Source organism: Symphalangus syndactylus, chromosome X (genome assembly GCF_028878055.3).
Source record: "Symphalangus syndactylus isolate Jambi chromosome X, NHGRI_mSymSyn1-v2.1_pri, whole genome shotgun sequence".
Classification (NCBI taxonomy): domain Eukaryota; kingdom Metazoa; phylum Chordata; class Mammalia; order Primates; family Hylobatidae; genus Symphalangus; species Symphalangus syndactylus.
Window position 1 is genome coordinate 139,540,623 of NC_072447.2, and position 21,029 is coordinate 139,561,651.

General features: G+C 38.7%; 1 protein-coding gene across 9 annotated transcripts in view; it reads right to left on the bottom strand.

Moving 5' to 3' along the window:
* ARHGEF6 (Rac/Cdc42 guanine nucleotide exchange factor 6) overlaps window positions 1-21,029 on the bottom strand; it is a 121,206-nt gene that overhangs the window by 12,022 nt on the left and 88,155 nt on the right. For 3 of the 9 annotated variants that reach the window (XM_055269136.2, XM_063634914.1, XM_063634916.1), the window contains 8 exons: window positions 12,978-13,116; window positions 10,325-10,384; window positions 8,163-8,309; window positions 5,252-5,338; window positions 4,384-4,462; window positions 3,225-3,370; window positions 2,025-2,150; window positions 427-447 (listed from right to left, as the gene is read on the bottom strand). In XM_055269136.2, coding sequence (XP_055125111.1) covers window positions 427-447; window positions 2,025-2,150; window positions 3,225-3,370; window positions 4,384-4,462; window positions 5,252-5,338; window positions 8,163-8,309; window positions 10,325-10,384; window positions 12,978-13,116 — 805 coding nt within the window. Of the gene's footprint in view, window positions 1-426; window positions 448-2,024; window positions 2,163-3,224; window positions 3,371-4,383; window positions 4,463-5,251; window positions 5,339-8,162; window positions 8,310-10,324; window positions 10,385-12,977; window positions 13,117-21,029 lie in introns of all 9 variants that reach the window. The other 6 variants (XM_055269135.2, XM_063634913.1, XM_063634915.1 and 3 more) reach the window with 4 other exon arrangements.

Genomic DNA, 21,029 nt, shown 5'->3' on the forward strand with positions numbered 1-21,029 from the left:
AACTCTCATGATCACCTTATCCCAATTTTCCAAGAAATGTGTATACATGGAGCATGGATATTAATTATTAATAGTACCTTAAAAATACAGGAAACAAATCATTTATTTCACTTAGCCACAGTACTTACACTTGAAAAAAAAGACAAGATACGAAAAACTCTCACATGACAAAAATAACAGGAAAAAAACAGAATTTAAAAAAAACACAGGAAAATGGGCATTTTAGGGCATTATGACATTTTTATATGTATTTCACACAAGCCTGCTTTTTGAACAAAGTACTTACATGTCAAAATTGCATCTTCATATTTTAGCCACCAATTATAACAAGGGACAAAACAAGCATAAGGGAAAGCTTCATTCATCAAAGGTTACAGCACAGCATTATGATGTCACTGTAAGCCAAAGATATTGTACTACCCTTACCTTTAAGATATAAGACATCCTCTAAAATGAATATGTAAAGAAAGAGAAGATGAGCGTGAGAGGTCGATGGTTATAATGACCAAATCCACTTATCAATAATTCTAAAACAACATTTGAAATGTTAGTGTTATCATAAATTACACAGAGGGAATATAATCACATTTCCCACATTAGTTTCAGATGCAATATTATCATGCAAAAGCCCGAGGAATACAGTTCTGTGCAGAATAACAAATGCTGAAAACAACTGAAATACATACTATCTTGTAGGAATATATTAATAACTCTCTTCCCCCAGCAGAAACGAAGTGATCATGCCTTAGTTTTAATAGATTAGTTTTGTGAAAGATTAAGTCAACTTTACTCTTCAAAGCTCACCTTAATTTGAACTTAGTAACTGATAATTACAAAATATCCATCATTAAAAAGGGGGTCTAGGTAACTATGAAGTGGCACTCCTGGTTTACATAGTCAAAGAAGAAAATTGGAAGATTGCAAGAATTGCAGGTAAATTTCCAAAGCAAATCTGTGGGACTGCTTCCTGACCAAATTCTATACAGAGTTATATAACAAAGATTCAGTTCGAGGGTTGTTTGTCCTATCATGTCAAGTTGAAAGGATCAAAAAATCCACCAGTGTCCAAATATTGTCCTATTTTTACTGCACTTAGAGTTGGTAGCAACAATTAATCGAAACAAAAGCACGGTGGTTTCAATCAAAACACTCAAAATTGAGCTAAGTCTGCATCACTCATCAAAACACACGTTTGATATAGAAATATATGCTGCCTTTGCCCCATAATTCTAAGACTCATCTCATAACTGTCACAAACTTAATCTTCACTCAACAAGACCAATTTAAAGAACAGTTACTAATAAATGAGGATCATTTCTGAAATCTGAAATGATTTGAGACAGGTTAGGGATAAAGCCACTGTTTGGATGGAAAAGTAATACTCCACACAGTTACAGAAGCTAGTGAGTGACACTTCCTGACTGCAACTTCGAGAGAAAAAAAAAAATACACAAAACCTTTAAATCCCCACACTACCCAAATATTAAATGGCCTTTAAGGTTGTCTCTGAGAAGCCTCTTTTTAAAAGACACTCCTTTCACCAAATTCTTTTCTCATTCCAATTGCAACAAATATCACTTTTATAGTTTGGACTCATAGCTTGGTCCCATAACACTTTACTAATTTGGTTCAAATTTATCAAAATGATCTCAAATGCTGAATTAGGTCTGCTTCATTGGCAACTCAACTACAATGAAGTGGCTCTTGTTTGAGATTTGTGCACATTATTAACAAATCTAAAGGATTATCATAATAATCATTAAGGTAAACCAGAAGCACTTCAGGAGGAGACTGGGAACACTCAGGCAGTGCACATAGATCCTGTAGATATTCAGTACATATTTGCAGATGGACAATGGGAAATGGGAAATTAAGAAATCAAACAAATCACTGAGTCTGGCAATTCAAGACTGACTCACATATACCACCTATCTTAAATTCTAGCACATTCCCACAGAACTACTTGTAATAAGCTACAAAATTAACTTGTCAGAAGCATTTTACACCATAGGTAGCAAAATTACCTCTTTATAACCTAGTGCTGCTGATGGTCTAAGTGGAGGTGCAGGTCGTAGACAACTTAAACTCCACGGTTTTATAATTTGAGGAGGCTCCAAGGGTCCTCGGGGCTGTCCGGTAGAGCTAAAAGACTGGGAAAATGTCTGATGAGATGTTGGCAATCTGCCATCTGAACCCGACCTTGTGCCACACAGTGAGAGAACAACAATAGCTTCACTGGATTAGCAAAGACAGCCATAGAAAGGGATAGATGGAAAAACAAAAGTCTCCAGTTTGAGAACTGGCTCTTTCCAGTCCAGCTTATCAGGTCTCTAAGAAACAAGCACAAAATTGACTCAACATTCCATGATCCTGTCCTCTCTTTCTCATCTGGAATTTAATTAATTTAATTTTCTTTCCTCTGTAAGGAAGGAAAATGGAGTAGCAGTCAACATTTGAGTTCAGTGATATGTTTGGCACTCTGGCAGGTGCTTAAATAGGTTATTTCATGAGAACAGCCTCAGACATAGACTCAGTCAAGGGAAGTAACTAACTAGTAACTGGCAAAGCAAGATTTGAACCCAGATCTGAAGCCAAAGCCCATATTCTTCCAACCACAACACACAGTCCTCAAAACTGGAATTTTGGCATCATAGGTTTATATGTTAACAAACAACACAGCATATCTTCCATCTCACTCAGCAAGTACAATAAAATCTCATCAATTCAAATTCCAAAGTCTAAATTTGTGATAACTCAGAAGGAGACAATGCTAAAAGTTTACCTTTGAAGAAGGTTACTGAGCAAATGTGAGAGCATGAGTGAGATGACATGGAGATATTTAAGTACTTAGGGAGGTAAACTATTTGTTTCGACTTAGCCCATTGTTAGTAGGAGAATAACCATTGCTCATGGAAATAAGCCTTGCTTATCATTAAAATATTTTAGCAGGACTTCTGGTTAGAAATACTTTGCTAGCAGTTAGTTGGGGTATCTGAATACTGTCACACAGAACTGCACACTCTAAGTAAACCTTTTCATTAATTTGGATGGGCCTCATAATGAGAAATCAGAATGAGTGAGGTTTAACTGTACTTCAAAATCTACAAATATAGGCTGCCCAAAAGACTAAGGGTGTGCTCGCTGCTTCTTGTAAGTAAGCCTCCAGCAGGCAGGAGTTGACGAAAGACTCAATAATTTCTGGACAGAACACATGGACTACTTACGGAATGAGCACTACATGATGACGATGAGGTTTTGGATAATGAACTGCAAGAAGTAGGTCCTCTGATCAGTCTGTTCAGCTGCTCCAACCATTCCTGGAAGTCCTGGTTGTGGTTACAATGGACCACAATTCTCTCCACTGTGTTACCTACATCCCCCAATTATGATCAATTTGAAAACAAAAGGCAAGGAAAAACTTGAGCTTGTCCCATTCATAAATACACTTCATGCAACTAAGACTTGGGTGTGTATTTTCAGGGGTTTTCATACCTATGGGATAACCCTGCTGAAATTTCTATATCAGAAACAGATAACCTGTGATTACAAAGTGAATAAATATTCATGTCTGATTTAGAAAACTGTCCTTGATTTTTACTGCTTACAGAAGCTTAAAAGTAGTGTAAAACTTCACCATAAATAAACTTGCAATCCAAAAACGTAAGCACATAGTCCATCTAGTTAAGTCTAAAGTGGGAATATTGTCCTGGTTCCCCCAGTATCAAAGTTGGAACAAGATCCAACTAAGACTGTTTACAACCTTTTGGCAAACACCAAACCTTAGGATCCTTCTTGGGAAAGAAGAGGGTAAGGCCATGATCCCAGTCTTAGCCACTGTGCCATATCAGCACCAACAGTGAGGCCACTACATATAAATGACACAGACCTGGCAAAAGGGATCATAAGCTAAAATGTCAGGGAGCATTACTGAAGCCTGGCATTATGCTCAATTTGTGAAGAAAGTTTGATGGCTTTTCAGAACTTTTCAGAAATACAACCAAATCTTACTAACTCGTGGGCTGATGATAAAATTGCTGATAAAAGTCTCTATCTTTGGCTCTTTTGCCACCAGGGAACAAACGACAGAGGGGAAGAAAATTGCATTTACATCAGTCCATTTCGTTATTCCTTAGCTCTCACAAGTAGCTCTTATGCAACAGAAGATTGAAACTAATGGCAAAGCCATGGCTTTTGAATGAGAGGAGACTTCTCTGTGCTATTGCTGTACCCTAATTATCCCAGGAAATGGAATATGCTTTGCCATGCCTGCATAAAATTTGCTGGTGGCCTATGTAACAGAAAATAATGGCATTTATTTATTAAATTCCCCTTCATTCCAAAAAGAATTGGAAGTAGTTACATGAAAAAGAGAAAATTACCTACCAGTGATTTCAAATGTGCAGTCATTCCCTTCAATTTCATCTAATCTAGTCACCACTGTTCCTGCTATTGGTATTTTTCCCTATTAGAAAAAGAACATTCTCATTAATTCTGCAGTTATACAGGTCTCTGTTTATTTCACTTAGATTTTCTGACCCTCTCAGCACTACAAAATTATGGCTAGATGTATTTCTCCAGTCTGTCAATAGAAAATATGTTTCCCTGCTCTAAATTTTAATCAGACAAAGAAAGCAAGGGGAAAATGTGGATTTTGTTTGGCTAACACACCCTAAACTATAAGATCAGGATTTACAAAGCAGTTTACTTTTCTAACACATTTTCATAAGAATCGGTAAAAAAAAATGAAGGCTCAGATGTTATGAAAATTATTAATTGCCAGGCCAAGATGTAACAGGCAATAGTAACTTATAATACTCTGTATCTTGGGAGCTGACTGAGGGACGTTTAATTTCCTAAGGAGCTTAATAACATGCTTCTTAGAAGCCTGAATCATATGCTGTGACTATAGTAAGACAAACATAGGAGCAGGTCCCAGCTTTATGTTTTCTCAGCAATAATGACATGGGCCTGTACAACACTGCTGCTAATTTATCTAGTTTCCATTTATGCATGCAAAACCTAGTGCATAACTAAAGCGGTGGATATATTCAAGATAAACTCATTATACTAATACAAAGGTCTTTGATCTAAGGAACATCTGCTCTTACAAGCTCTTTAATTACAATGAAGGGTCAGAACATTCTGGTTTTCCTGGCTTGAGCTTTTAATGCCATAGTGGAGATATTGCATCTGGATGGAAACCTGTTTTCATTAGGGGGTCTGCTATGTGTTTTATATGAAATTTACTAACCTGATAGATAAAGCCACTCATCCGAGGACTTGCAGATAACATTATCAGGACATTTGAAAATAACATAAGGTACCGCTCTTCTTTTTCCTGAGAGGGAATGAAAATAATACATGAAGAACAGAATTGGACATTTTATCTGTTGAGAATTTCTGGAATCACTGCCTTATAACATAGACCTTATATAAACAACTGAAACATTAACGGTAATTTTTTTTTAAAAAAAACATACCCAACTTGAAAACACAAAACTAGTTGAATTTTACTTTGACATGGACATAAACCCACAGTTTATCTCTCTTCTCCTTGTACATAACAATTAAATACAAATAACCATGCTTGCTTTCCATGTATGAAAGCCTGAGAAGTCACCACAGTTTATGCAGCCAGTGAGATGTCCTAGACCTGGGCACAAAATAAGTCTCCAGGTTCACAAAATGAAAATATATTTTACTTTGAAAAAATGGCAAGATGAAGGGGTTTTCAGGTGATAAGAAATTTAGTATGCTCTAACATGTTTGTTAAAGTCGTATTCATAAAATTAGCTTTAGTCATTAAGAACAAGATAATTATTGGATTTATGTAAAATGTAAAAGTAGATACACTTTTTTTTTCTTGAGACGGAGTTTTGCTCTTTTTGCCCAGGATGGAGTGCAATGGCACGATCTTGGCTCACCACAACCTCTGCCTCCCGGGTTCAAGCGATTCTCCTGCCTCAGCCTCCCAAGTAGCTGGGATTACACGCATGTGCCACCACTCCCGGCTAATTTTGTATTTTTAGTAGAGATGGGGTTTCTCCATGTTGGTCAGGGTGGTCTCAAACTCCCGACTTCAGGTGATCTGCCCGCCTCGGCCTCCCATACACTTTTTTAATGGCACTGAGGAAACCTTGAAACATAAGGGCTGCTGTGAGCCCCTTCAACAGATATGCAATTAGTATACGCAAAAATTACGTTTGCCTTCCATGCCCAGCCATCTTAGCTACAATTATCCTTATGCCTGTCTCCATCTCCTTCCTTCCATTTGAGAAGAACAACCCTTCCAGGCTAACTATTCTAACAAGTGCTCTACATTCTCTCACATCTTTGTTTCACTTAGTTTTCCTCTACAGACATCTCTTCTTCTTCTCCCAGAATCCTCTTCTGTTTTACTAGCTTTTCGTCTTTTTCTTTAACATATGTACACCTCCTATCCTAACAGACCTTGGCTTGACCCCATGTGGCTCTTTATGCATAATATCCCATTTCTTGACATTTTATTGCCAAGTTACTTGCTGCCTTCATTTTCTCCGCATTGATCCATCCCTAACTGCATCCCCATTGCTCTTGGAAAGTCATCAATAACTGCCTTCTAGCAAAATCCAATGGCTTCCTCTTGGTCCTTACATTCCTTGCCCTCTGAACCTTCAGCAGCAGTCAGCACACTGGCCATTTTCAAATGCTCCTCGTGGAATTTCCATGACACCATGCTCCCCCAGTTCTTCTCTACCTTCCTCTTTGTCTTTTTATTCTTTCTGGCACTGATTCCTCCTGCCTTCACCCAAGGGGTTTATCCCAAAGGTGTGAATGAGTAATAGTTAGACTCACTGCAATAACCTTCCCTGGGGTATTTGCATTTTAAATGAGATTGCTTATTAACCCAAAGTAATGAATCTCTGCCAAAGATGTGTCAAAGAGTGTAGGAAGATGTTTTGGGAGAAGGAAGACAATTCTAACACCAGATACATCAAACCAGGTACCATGATCAACCTTTCTCCCTTTCCCTGGCCCCTTCCTAAAAGAAATAATCCATCTTCAGCTCCCCCCATCCCCTGGGCTTCTCTCTGGATATTTACTTCCCAGGAAGGCACATCTGTTAGGGACATCTAAGTCTCTGCCTCCAACTCTGACCTCTCACTCACATTTCCATACTACGTTAACAGCTGCCTATGGGACATCTCCACCTAGATTATCTATAGGTCTAAAATTATATTTTTCATCTCCTCTAGCCCAGGGGCAACACTTCCTGTTGACTTTCCCTTCTAAAGATGCCTCCAATTTGCCCCTTCTGCTCCATTCCCAGTGTCACCACCGTCTTAGAGGACTCCTTCTCACTTTCCATCCCAGCTGGCCTTTCTGCTTCTCGTCCATTCCCTCCAGTTCATCTGACATATATGGGGCTCAGATTAGTGTGAAACATCCCTTTCGGAGTGTTGTTCTATGACTGTGGACTCTCATTATTTCCCATGGCCTGCTGCATCCGTCTGAACTACTCTTGCCTGATGTCAAGCTTCTGCATAATCTAATTCTACCTGACTCAATCAGTCTTTTACTATGGCCAAGTTGCTTCTTTTGCTCCCTACAGGCTGGTTTCCTTACTGTGCTGCAGCAAACCAAAGCCACATTTCTGTTCTCTCCTAAGATAAAAATGACCTCTGCCTTGTGAAATCCTCCCCTTTTGTTTTTGTGCCCCCTCCTCAAGTCCTGTCTCCATAAGGTCTTCTTGATCTCTCCCTCCTGTGAACTTCTATGGACTCTTGTTGAGATCGCAAAATCGAACATTGACTATTTGGTTTGTTAGCTAGTTGCAACTTGTGTTTTAGTCTGTTTTTAATGAGTTCTTTGAAAACAGGGATCATTGCTTATTCTTTTCTCCTATCTCCCACAGCACCTAGCAGAATGTTGAACAAAGAATAGGTGCTCAGCTTCTGATTTGAATGTTGTAGCATTTGACTTTGATGGAAGAACAAGGAAGAAAAACTACTTAAGAGGCTCAGGCAGGAGGACTGCTTGAACCCAGGAGGCAGAGGTTGCAGTGAGCCAAGATGGCACCACTGCACTCCAGCCTGGGTGGCAGAACAAGACTCCATCAAAAAAAAAAAGGAAGAAAAATATGAAAGATGGAAGAAATGATGTTGAGATTTGAAACACCTTACCTCACATGCTCCATACTGCACCATTACTTGTGACATAAAAATCACATTTCCCAAGTTTTTAATATCTTCTCCTTCCCATGCCTGAATAGGTTCGGACAGTATCTGTAACTCCAGCTGTTTTCTCTTCCTCAGATCTTGACATTGCCCCTACAGAACCAAAGCAGAACATAATGGAATAGGAATTCTTATGAAATAGACTAAAATAAGACCAAAGTAAGATGTGGCTTCTGACTCTTTGGTTCCCACTGAGTCCCTATTCCTCATCGTGAATCCCATGACCAGGCCTGTTCTTGATAGACAGAAAGATCCACTACCCTGAATCTCTAGGCTTGAGCCCCCAAAAGTTTTGTGAGGAAGGCCTATTTTTCATTTTGCCAAAGCGTCAAAACAAAATGCTAGAAAGAGCTTATTTCTCCCGCCCTGTAAAGAATATGGGAAAGCAAGCAGCCAAATCACACAGACCAGAGCCAGGTGAGAACCTGGTAGATTCAGATCTACTGGTTGGTGCCCCTGCTTTAGCTCCTCTTACATTGTCTATCGTTGCATAAATAGGGCTTTAGTGACAAAATAATTGTATTTCTAACATATACTCAATTTCCAACAAGGTAACATCTTGAAAATAATAAAAAACAAAAAATTTCTCCTGGAGTTATAGTGAAAGAGAAAATTAAATTCTTTATGCCACAGTGAATCAAACTTATAATGAAACCTAGGCACTGCTGTACTTTGTTTAATGACCAAGTTTGCTGTGAAAAAAATACTAAATTAGTTTTTATTCCTAAAAGGATTGGAAAAAAGAGATACAACTGAATTTCATGATGACATACTGAAATTTAAAACCAAGAAAAAATTACAGTTTGCCAACACTATGTGGGGTATGAATACTCTCTCTATATATATGCATATATATACGTGTATATATATAATATATATACACATATATAATATATATATATATATATATATATATATCACTGCTTAAGAAACTGTGAGGTTATCTTAATTTAACAGCATGCCTTCCAAATTGAATACAAAAATAAGCACATGGTTAGTTCTGTTACTGTTTCCAAATGAATGTAAGATAATATTTTGGGGGTATATTTTCTATAAAATCTCTGCTGTCCCTTTCAGCTACATGGAAACTCAAAGAAACAAATTCACTGTACACATATTTTAAGAACACCTATAGTAGGAATAAATATACTAAATCATCAAGGCAAGTTATATAACATAATCAGAAAGAAATACAGGTTTTTAAAAAGACTCATTTTACATTCCTATTTATACAAGAAAAAATAGAAGAACCATAATTATGATAAATGCTGTGGGTTTCACTGGGCTGTTCTATTAGCTTGCGCCATGTAAAACTGCCAATATTGGACTGTTCTTGGCATATAACAATGGCAATTTTAACCTAATACTTACTCTGGTCTTCAACTTGCTGTTCAACTACAGACACATCAATTACTGATCTTTCAACAAGGATTAATAATTAAACATTAGTCCAAATCACTTATAATGCTACAGAATTGTGTGAAATGAAGCTAAGTTTAATCAATTGCCCAAAATGAAGTTTTTCTTTCCTCCTAAAATGGCACGAAGTGGTTTTATATCAGTGGGTTCAAGAAGATACATTAACCATCACACTGAAGACACAAGATCACAGGTACTGTTGATAGCAACCTATATAAAGCACTTGCATTTTAGTACTTTAGGTTTTTTCCTCCCTTTTAGATTTGATGAAGGATTTCTTCTTCATATGCAAAGAAAAAACTCATACCCTTTGGCATAACTAGTTGAATCCAGTATTGATGCAAATCAGTGAATGATGAGTTACACAGACTCGTCATTAAGTGAGCAATGGGGGTAAAGACAAAGAGACAAAAGGAAACCCCCCACCTACACACCAATGCTTAATGTGGCTTAATGTGGCTGAGACTGTAAATGTGATTGCTTTATACCCTCAGCCTGGCAACCTTTCTTAGGTAAGCATGATTTTTGCAGGACAAAATTAAATGAAACAATCACTGCTATACTGTCATGAAAGCTTATTATTTCCATTCTAAAGACCTTTGTATAGGGAAATAAATGTTACACACAAATCGCTCTTTCAGGAATAAAATATACAAAATGGAGAATTATGATTTTAAAGCATCACCTACCATGAGAGTTTTGAATGCCACGATTGCTTTCAGAATATCCTGATGATCTGGATGAGTATCCTATCAAAGGAATACATTTGAAAACAATGTTAGAGGAGAGAGGATCAGCAGTTGCCAAGGGTTAGGGGTAGAAGGAGAGTATGGCCACAAAGATAGCAAGAGAATTTTGGGGGATGATGGAACTGTTCTGTATTTTAATTGTGGTCATGGTAACATGAATCTATACCTGTGTGAAAACTCATAGAACTGTGCACCAGAAGAAAAACATTAATTTTACTGTACACTAAAGATTAAAAAATAGAGCAGCATGGGAGCATTTGGAATCTCAGTGACTCTAATTATTAGGTGATTAAGGAATTAAGAGAGTTGGTAACACATCATATATTTAGTAACAATGTAGTAAAAGGCAAGAGTTCCCATTTCCCTTTTTGCTATTATACTTTGGATAATGACTATTTAATAATAAATATAATAATTAAATAATTATTCCAGGGATATCATTAGGTCATGTTGTTGGAAACAAGAGTCGTGGTTAGAGAAAAATCAATCTATTAGCCGGGCATGGTGGTGCATGCCTATAGTCCCAGCTACTTGGGAGGCTGAGCTGGGAGGATCAGCTTAGCCCAGAGGTCGAGGCTGTGATGAGCTGTGATTGTGCCACTATACTCCAGCCTGGGTGATAGAGTGAGACCCTGTCTCAAAACAAACAAACAAACAAACAACAACAACAAAAACTCAAGAGAAAAATCAATCTAATTCCATTTCCTAAAATGCCTCCGTTTTCTTTCAGCAGTGTGAACATGGCAGATTGGAAAAGATTCCAAGTTTCATACCATATTTTTCCTTCTTAAGCAAGGCTCTTACACATGGCCTGCAATCCTGTGGTACTTGCAATTCCGAAAAGTGGACAGATTCAAAAACGGCTTAGAGGAATCCACAATTCCATAACTGTTTATGAAGGGAAGATAGAGATTCTTATGGGTAGATGTGCACCTAACATTGGGGCATATGGGATATGACCTTTGGAACTCAGCTGGAGTAAGAGAAGACCAAATCTCCTGCCTCACTAGTCTCGGGTGATAAAATACAGAGCTGAACAGATTAGGGGCCTGACCCAAGCCAAGAATGATATTGCTCATAAAAAGTAAGGTTGTATTCCTTTACAGTAAAATTTATCCTTATCCAAATCAACCGACAACCAAGAATTTCAGGTTTTATTCTACTGTTAGCAGCCATGTCAAATGCTCTGAAATCTGCACAAAGTGTCTCACCCAGTGGTGAACTAGTACTAAGGGCTTGTATTTTCTGATGATGGGAAATGAGAGGCAACCAAAGACATGTCACCCACAGCAAATGGAGGCAGGAGGAGAACAGGCTCCACTACAAGAAAGGCTGGGATATAGGATCCAGGCAGCAAGAGCGTCTGGGATTTGTTTCTCCCCAAAATAAGTGCATATTTGTATTTCAACACTGAAAAGTAATAGAAACTGAGGCCACTTGTTTCTGGATTTTTGTGATAAGCAAGGAGGGGCAAACCTCAAACGGTTCAGCAAACTGGTTTAGCTTATGGAAAGGCATCCAGAGGTCAACACCTTCCTGAGCCCTAACTGAAATTTCACACTGACAGGCTTTGCTCACCAGCTCCCCACTGCCTCCAGCTTTCAGGCAGGTCAAATACCCTGAGAATGTGGTTTCACTCAGAGAACATTCTTTCAATCCTTACAAATGCTGACAAGCCCGGCAGAGTGCGGGTGCACCCTTTTACTTTAAAGATAATCAAACCCCTTGAAACCTCAAAACCTTTCCCCAGACACAGGAAGAGCAACTAGGGTAAACGCAGCCTCCTCCAGCAGGCCCTCCTCTCCCACCCACACTTAAATCCCCCATGAACAATCACAAAAGAACGGCTCAAGGAGCTAACTCTGCTGATTGGTTTTTCATAACATGAGGCCTTTGGTTCTTGGTGAAAAAATATTCAATTATCAGGCCTCATTGCAAAATCTTAATATTTAGAAAAGATTATAGCTATGCTACAACAGTTGTAAGTAAACTGTAGGTTTATAAATAAAAATGTGGGGGGACTCTGATGTACATGCATGATGTGTAGAGAGATACCACTAATATTGTGTCCATCCATTAGTCTTTAAGGAATACCAGAATCTTCCATTGTTATCCAGAGACAGGAAGTTGAATGATGGCAGAATTCTAGAGATAAATATTCCTGTCTATAGTGAACTTGTTCTTTGTACATTCTGATGTTGTTTTGCTCTATCTCCCCCAATAAAGTTGGTTAATATACCAGAACCAAAGAAGATTTCTTAGTTGGATTTTGACCAAACTACTGAGAGGGCAAAAGAAAACTCAAGTTAGCAAGTAAGCATAGACTTAAGGGAAGCCACAGGACCAAGGCTTGGAAGAAAAGAGCGAAAAGGGAGAATGATCATTAATATCTAGTAGCAAAGAATAAGGATCTTATTTTGCTGCATAAAGAGGAAAACTAGAAGCCTGAGAAGAGAGAAGAACAGATAAAGTAAATTTCGAATCCAAGACCTTGATTCCTCTGCAAGGCCATTTTGGAGGCAAATTGGCTGCGTCCTCCAGAGCACAGGACCACACTTGGCACACAAGCTTGAAAAAGTTCACCTTCCCTTACCTCCATATGCCGTTCTAACTCTTGCAAGAGAGTAACATATTTCTCCAGTCGCATGAATGGTTTGCTGAGGCTTGTTGTTAAAATAAGGATACCTGGGCTCGATGCACCTTGATTTTCCATGAATTGTTCCAACTCATCACTAGCAAAAGAATAAATATAATTTTGTTACTGTTGAATATCTCATGTAAAGAATTATCAACCTAAAATTATTTTACTGTATTTGACACAATATAAAGCCAAATAAAAATGTGTTTTACTAGTTCAAATGCTGTTCAATTTGTTTTGGCTCAACTAAATCAGGTTTTATTAAGCTCCTTCTGTAAAATCAGCACCAGGGCTCCTTTGGTGAGCCAGACACTCATGATCCCTGGTGTCACACATTCAACAATTACTGACTGAGCATCTACTAAGTGACAGGCTCTGTTCTCTGATGGGGCTACAGCAGTGAACAAAAAAAAAATCCCCACCCTTAAGGAGCCTACATTCATGGGCGTGAGATATACAGTGTATCAGATGACCCAGAACTTAAAGTATAATTTAAAAAAATAGATTTTCTTAATCACTTCAAACGTCCTAGTTATTGGCTGGTCAGGTGCCTAAAGATAACAATCCACAAGGTTGTATCACCCACTTGTAATGTTCTAGAATCACTTCCTGCATTTAGATACCAGCATGTTTGTATGACTAACCACAAAGTCACTTAGCCCAATATCTAAAACCAGTGCAGCAGGTTAACCAAACACTTCCATAAGGCAGTAACTTGGTGAAAAAATATATTAATATTTTATGAACTGTGTGTTGTAAATGTCTAATTCTAAGCCAGTGCTTTCTCTGCTGTTTAGCACCGTTGCAAACTGTTTACTTTCCACCAACAGGGATATTGAGTCCTGGGGCTGCAAGATCATTTTAATACATATTTAAGCAAAATATACTTAGAGAAGGAAACCTACTGCCTAAGTGACAGCTTATGCTGAAACTTCTGCTTTATTACATGGCCCTTTTACCTCTTTAGTTGGCCATGCATATCCAGTCAGTCACAAATCTTCTCGGATCTGTTCATTCCTTCCCATTTCTGCTGCCACTGCCTTAGTTCAGGATTTCAGCTCATCCCATCTGGCTTACTTCAATAGACCAGCTGTTTTCCTGGCTTCCAGGCTTTTTCCAGGTCCTGCAGACTATCATTTTAGCCTCATTGCTTTCCTACCCAAGAAGCTCTGAGTGCCTACAAGATCAAGTCTTAACTTTTTAGACTCCTACTGGCTCCACCATCTTTCTCACTACTCCCCAGCAGGAAACCCCTACTGCAAAGTGACCTACTTATTCTACCTAGAACACGTCTTATGCCATGGTTCCCAACTGTGGTGTGCTGCTGTAAGGTGTGAAGTGTGTTCAAAAAACTTGCTATCAGTAATAAAGTACTAGGAGGCTGGAAACAGAGCAGATTGCAGGTCATCCCTATTAATAATAGACACCCACCCACACTCTCCCTTCATGGGCTTTTCTGAGCAGGAGAGAAAAGATGGAGTTTCAGCTAATGCAACAGCAGCCTTGAGTCATGCAGCATGGCACGTATGTTGGGCTGGGAATGGCTGCCTTAATGGAGTCTAGATCACATATGAGAGGTCATATCTAGCAATTGCTGCTAATCCTTTTATAAAACTTTAAAAAAATTATAGAGATGGGGTTTTGCCATGTTGTCCAGGCTGGTCTCGAACTCTTGGGCTCAAGCAATCCTCCCGCCTCGGCCTCCCAAAGTGCTGGGACTACAGGCATGAACCACCGCACCCAGCCTGCTGCTAATCCTTTTATCAGTTTTTGTAGTCTTGTTCCAGAAGTAGCCAAAAGGAGGGAAATGTCCTAGACTTGGAGTCATAAAACAGAGTTGGCGACCCTGGATGAGTTGCCTGAGCCTCAACTGACTCATGTTTGTAAGAGAGATAAAACCTACTTCCTAATAAAATTGCAAAGATTAAATATTGGGGGTTTTAACGCTACTGTTTCATGCTAAGAATTGTACATGCATTCATTCTTGTTTAATGACAACAACATTTCCACATAGGTTTTCTCCCCATTTTACAGATGAGAAAGCTGAGAGGAATGGTGATAGTAAGTGGCTACAGTGGGATTCATACTCAGGTCTGAAGCCAAAGCCTCAGGTCTTTTCAGGATACCATACTGGCTCTCTGCAGGACAGCATTTTGTAAACTTTAAAGTAGTCAATGGATGCATTATTACTATTATTATCCCAAGACAAATACCTTGCTAAAATCACATCTTTAAAAACTACCAGTACCTGTGGTTTCCAACTTAATGGAAATTCGATTGATGTTTAATTGCCAACCAAGAGCATAACGTGCATAAAGAAGTTTAAGAATTCATTGCATATAAAATATAATTAGGGAAATAACTCGGGTTTGGAGTGCATTTGAGTAGAAATGTAATTTGGAGAAAATCATTTTCCTAATTTCTTTTCAATTTAGTAAACAAGTTTTATTTTTTCTTTCAGTGACTAAATGACTGCCTGCATCCTCAACATTTTACTCAAATTGATGCAAGAGTTAAAGCAATTAAAAGCAAATGCTAATGTGTACCTTATTATTACCTTCCATGCAGCATTCTAACTTCTAGGCTTGCTAAATATTATAAAACAATTTAAATTTATTTCAATACAACATGAGATCACTATCTTGAATTAAAACACTGGTTCTTCAGAAAAGATAATTTTACTAGGGCAACAAAAGAACAAAATTGTCCTAAAATGCGTTTTATCTATGATAAATAGATCCTAAAAGACACATTTTATTTAGCCAAATAAACATAATACACAAATTGGTATCATTATACACAAATATAATACATAAATATATATTGTTATACCAAAGAACAATCTGTCTTTTAAATGTAGAATTTTATACAGCCCATTTGAAATAGCAGTGGATTAAGACTTGCTTTTCAAGCTTAACATGTTCTGTATATGTGACATGATACAATAGAAGCAGTTCTCAGTGTATAAATGCTGTTTAAAACAACATACATTTATTTCACAGAATGCATGGTGGATGGGGCTCTGGGATATTCTGGGTTGGACTGGAAAGCTGAAGAAAACTATGTATACTATAATAACACTACAGAGCTTAGCCGTCTCATATAGAAGTGTTTCTGTGGCATCTTTGTATAGGTTTCTAACTTGAATGATCATAACTCTACCTAGCAGAAGGTCAGATATTCCTCCTCTCCACCTCAATTACTCCCCCACCAGCCCTTCAGGGGAAATCACTGTGGCCCAAAAGGGGTGGTGAGGCAAGATGAGCTGGCTGCCACAGCCTCTGGCCAGTGGAAAATTTCAAGAGTGCCACTCACACTGGGTAGAGTGGTTCCCTTTCTTCTCTTTTTCATTTATCCAGCCCCAGAGATTAGGTGGTGTGCTTCTTTTGCTTCTTTTTTTGTCCCCACTCCTTTTTTTTTTTTTTTGAGACAGTCTTGCTCTGTTGCCCAGGCTGAAGTGCAGCGGTGCGATCTTGGCTCACTGCAACCTCCACCTTCAGGGTTCAAGCGATTCTCTTGCCTCAGCCTCCTGGGTAGCTGGGACTACAGACGCATACCACCACATCCGGCTAATTTTTGTGCTTTTAGTAGAGATGGGGTTTCATTATATTGGCCAGGCTGGTCTCGAACTCCTGACCTCCAGTGATCCACCTGCCTCGGCCACCCAAAGTGCTGGGATTACAGGCGTGAGCCACCGAGCCCAGCCTTGTCCCTACCACTTTTTGTTTGTGATCAGTCTTACTTGCTTCCTTCTCTGGTCCTTCAAAGACAGAAAAGAACAGAACCTAGGCTCAGAATTTTTTCTGTGCTCCTTGCCCCCAGAGCAAGTACACAAGTTTTTGGGGAGTTTCTCAAAGTCTTCATTGCCAGCAACCATGGTAAACAAAGAGTGGAGAGAACTAACAAGAGCAAAAGCACACCACAGCAGAGACGGAAGTGAGGTCCAGATCTGTCTTAGCACCAACTCCTCTTCTCTCTGATCTCTCATTTAACCCTCTCCCTCGTGAAAAAGGATGAATGCCACACTGAAGCAAGCACAGGAGAGAAGCGGGTATTTTTGTAAAAGAGAGGTTATTCCCAGGAAGAAACAGGAGCTACCGTAGCAAGCTAACAGGGGAGAGGGAGGGGAAATCCCGAAAGACCTCACCCAGGGGACAACAAAAGACTAGAGCGGCCATTCAAATATATGCAAATATGGGGACACATCAAGGTTGGGGTCTGATTACATATCCAAATTCAGGCCATACACGAATGCATTTTTTAACAAGACACCTGCATGCAATCATACAATTTTAAGGCTGTATCCCTTCTCAGGGCCAATTGTTATAAGCATTCCTGGTATGGTATTGCCACCTAAAGGCCGAAAGGAGGAAGTTCACCTCAACATTACAGCTTCAGCAAGGAAAGAACAGAAATCCACCAATGTCCCTATTTCAGTTGAAATCTTCATCTAAAAAATGTTTAATGTGAATTTTCTGTGAATTTCATTTCACTGTGCTATGACTTTAATAGGTCAGCATAAATTGCCACTAGATTCATGTAAAATAGTTGAGATTATATTAAAAGCACATGTGAGAAAAACCGCAAGTATTTTAATTTTCATCCCTTTTACCTGTAAATAAACCAGTAACGTAAAAATTTAGTTCTATGAGGACTCCAGTGAGTCTTCCATCATTTCAAGGGATATTATAAAATTCTCAAAAAACACCATTAACTAAAATTAAACAGGGCGTTATACTTCACCAAAAACTTGAGAATCTTTTTAAATCAATTGTGTAACAAACTTTAAACCATAATGTTTGAGGGAACCTTTACTTAATTTTAATTACAAAATTAAATTCCCAACATAGGTAAATGTAGTCAGTAACATTTTAACACATAGAGTTACAATGGAAACTTCTCTAAACACCACAGAAAGTCTGCCACTTGAGGTAAACCATTTCTTTCCAGTATTCATCCAGAATATTGTTTTCATATCAAAAGGAGAACATGTGCTCATTTTACTGGTGTTAAGGAATTTGCCCTTATATTCACAGGATATTTATGTATTCATCAAAGGAAAAAAGTCTCTGAATCATTTTTTCTTTATTGTAGATATGTAGAAAAGTATTAAAACATTCCTGGAAATGACAAAAACAAATTTAGGACTGTGGTTCACTCTGGTGAGGGAAGAGAAGAGCAGGAAATATTGAAGGGGATACACAGAACTTGAATTGCATCTATAATTTGTTTCTTAAGCTGAATAGTGGGTATGTGGGTGTACTTTATATTATCTCTGTTCTTTGTATGCTTGAAATATTTTATACTTTTTTTCCTAAAAAGAAACTAGTAGCTGGTAAGTAGAAGATGTTTAAAGGACACATGGAGCATGGTGACACTGTGCTGGGGGCTTAGTATACATTATTTCATTTCATCCTCACATCAGTCCTGCAAGGTAGATGGTTTGACCCTCATTTTACAAGTGAGGAAATTAAGGCTTAGAAATGAAGTGAATTGCCTTGGGTAAAACAGCCTCTAAGTGGTAGAATTGTGAAGTGAGACATTAAAAAAGTGGTAAAAAGTTTAGGCTCAGATCAGGCAGGGACACAGAAGGATGTAAAAGGAAATAGTAAGGAGTTCCACTTTTGAGATGGTGGCATGAGATTCACTGGATGCACTACTCAGTTAAAAAACAAAAAAGCATAACAGGTGAAAACCATTTAGACCAGGCGCAGTGGCTCACACCTGTAATCCCAGCACTTTGGGAGGCTGAGGCAGGAGGATCACTTAAGCCCAGGAGTTTGAGACCAGCAAACTCTGGGCAACACAGTGAAAGCCCTGTCTCTACAATTTTTTTATAATTAGCTGGGTGTGGTGGTGTGTGCCTGTAGTCACAGCTGCTCAGGAGGCTGAGGTGGGAGGATTGCTTGAGCCCAGGAGTTCAAGGCTGCGTTGAGCTATGATTGTATCACTGCACTGCAGCCTGGGTGACAGAGGAAGACCTTGTCTCTAAAAAGACAATAATAATAAAAATAAAAATAAATAAAATATCTAGAAGTTGTCCTAATGATATAAGATAAATGAAAAAGAGTATTTATTCAGGAAAATCTACTAAAACTCAGTAAGAACCGGGAGAATTTACAGCATTTGAGCTGTGACCAGCTCTCCCTTTTCTCCCTCCTCCCAACTCAGCTTGACAGAAGCTCCATTCTGGGCAACTGTGACCAAGTAGAGAGGCCTCCCTGGCCTCTCAGCTACCAGTCAAAAAATATGATATCTCACCAGGAGGGACAGGTCATCAGCACACCTCTCCCCTTCAACTCTGTGTAAAAGAGGCTAAATTCCTCGTGAGTGTGCCTGAGAGGTCGAAAGCTCACTTCACGCAGCCCCCACACAGGCTGGAGAGTAGGCCCAATCACCCTCACCCCAGCCCAAGTGTAGGGTAGAGGGTTCCATGCTGGAAAAGGCAAGCTGGAAGAGGCAACCAGAGGGTACCCATGCTGCCCAGCTCCCAGAGTAGTGAGATTTTGCCCAGAGGGAGACGCAGTCCATGGGAACAGAAGAGTTCTGAAGATCTCCATGAAGAAATTGGTTTTATTTGGAAAAAAGGCACGTGAGGATATTCAAGCTTAAGGGCTCTTGCCAAAACAAAGGAGATTTTGGTAGTAAGCAAATAAAAGGAGGCGGGTAGCTCCTGTCACTTAAGTGCAAAAAGCTAACCCATAGGCCAGCTAGGTCACCAGCGAGAGAACCAGGGAAACAGACAGCTAGGAAGTGCTAAGAAGGATCAGAAGAAACCTCAAAGTCTGGTCTCAAAAACTGTCTCCAGTTGAACTTAATTAGATCAGATGGTGGAGCAATTTATGCCCCCACGAAATTGCCAAAAATATTAGAGCCAATCAGCTGGAAATTAGGAGAGGCTAACACCTGGATATGATACCAAATGGGGCTTAAGAGAGAGATCAGGGAGTGAGACAGTCAAAGACAGCTCTGCTAAGACCACTGTCATTCCAGAGTGACTGCATGCCTGACCAAGCTGTGCCCTCTGAAGAGTGATACCAGAGATTGTATGCTGTGAGTGAAATAGACTTCACTAAAATAGTCAAATCGAGTTACTAAACAAACACATAAGCAAACAACAAAAACATGTCCCAGAGAGTGGGGAATGAAATCAGTATCACAGTTGTGAAATCTAAAATTACCTAAAATGTCTTGTTCTCAACAACAAAAAACAATATGGCACACAAAGAAACAGGAATGTGTAACTTACACAAATAAGAAACAACAGAAATTGTCAGTAAGAGGCAAAATGTCAGACTTAATAAAGTCTTCAAAGTAGCCATTATAAATATGTGCAAAGAACAAAAGGAAACCATGCTTAAAGAAGTAAAGGAAGCTATGATGACAATGTCTCACCACATAGAGAACATCCATAAAGGTGTCGAAATTGTAAACAAAAAGAAAGAAGAACCAAATGAACATTCTAGAGTTTAAAAGTAAAATAACTGAAATTTAAAATTTCATTAGAGGGGCTCAACAGCTGATCTGAACTGGCAGAAGAAAGAATCTGTAAACTTAAAATACATCAATAGAGATTATGCAATATAAAAAGGAGAAAAAAGAATAAAGAAAAATGAATAGAGCCTTAGAGAAATATGGAAAATCTTTAAGCAAAATAACATATACAAAATGGAAGTACTAAAAAGAGAGGAGAGAGAGAATGGAGCAGAAAAAATATGCAAAGAAATAATGACTAAAATTCCCAAATTTGAGAAAAACATCAACCCACACATACAAGAAGCTCAATGAATTTCAAGTAGGATAAATGCAAAGAGGTCCACCCTCAAACAAATTATAATAAAAATCCTGAAAGTCAAGGAGAAAACTGAAAGCAGGAAGAGAAGAACAACTCGTCATGGGCTAGAGAACCTAGATAATATTAACAGCTGATTTCTCGTCAGAATCCTGGAGGCAGAAGGCAATGGGATGACATACTCAAAGTACTGAAAGAAACAGAACTGCCAACCA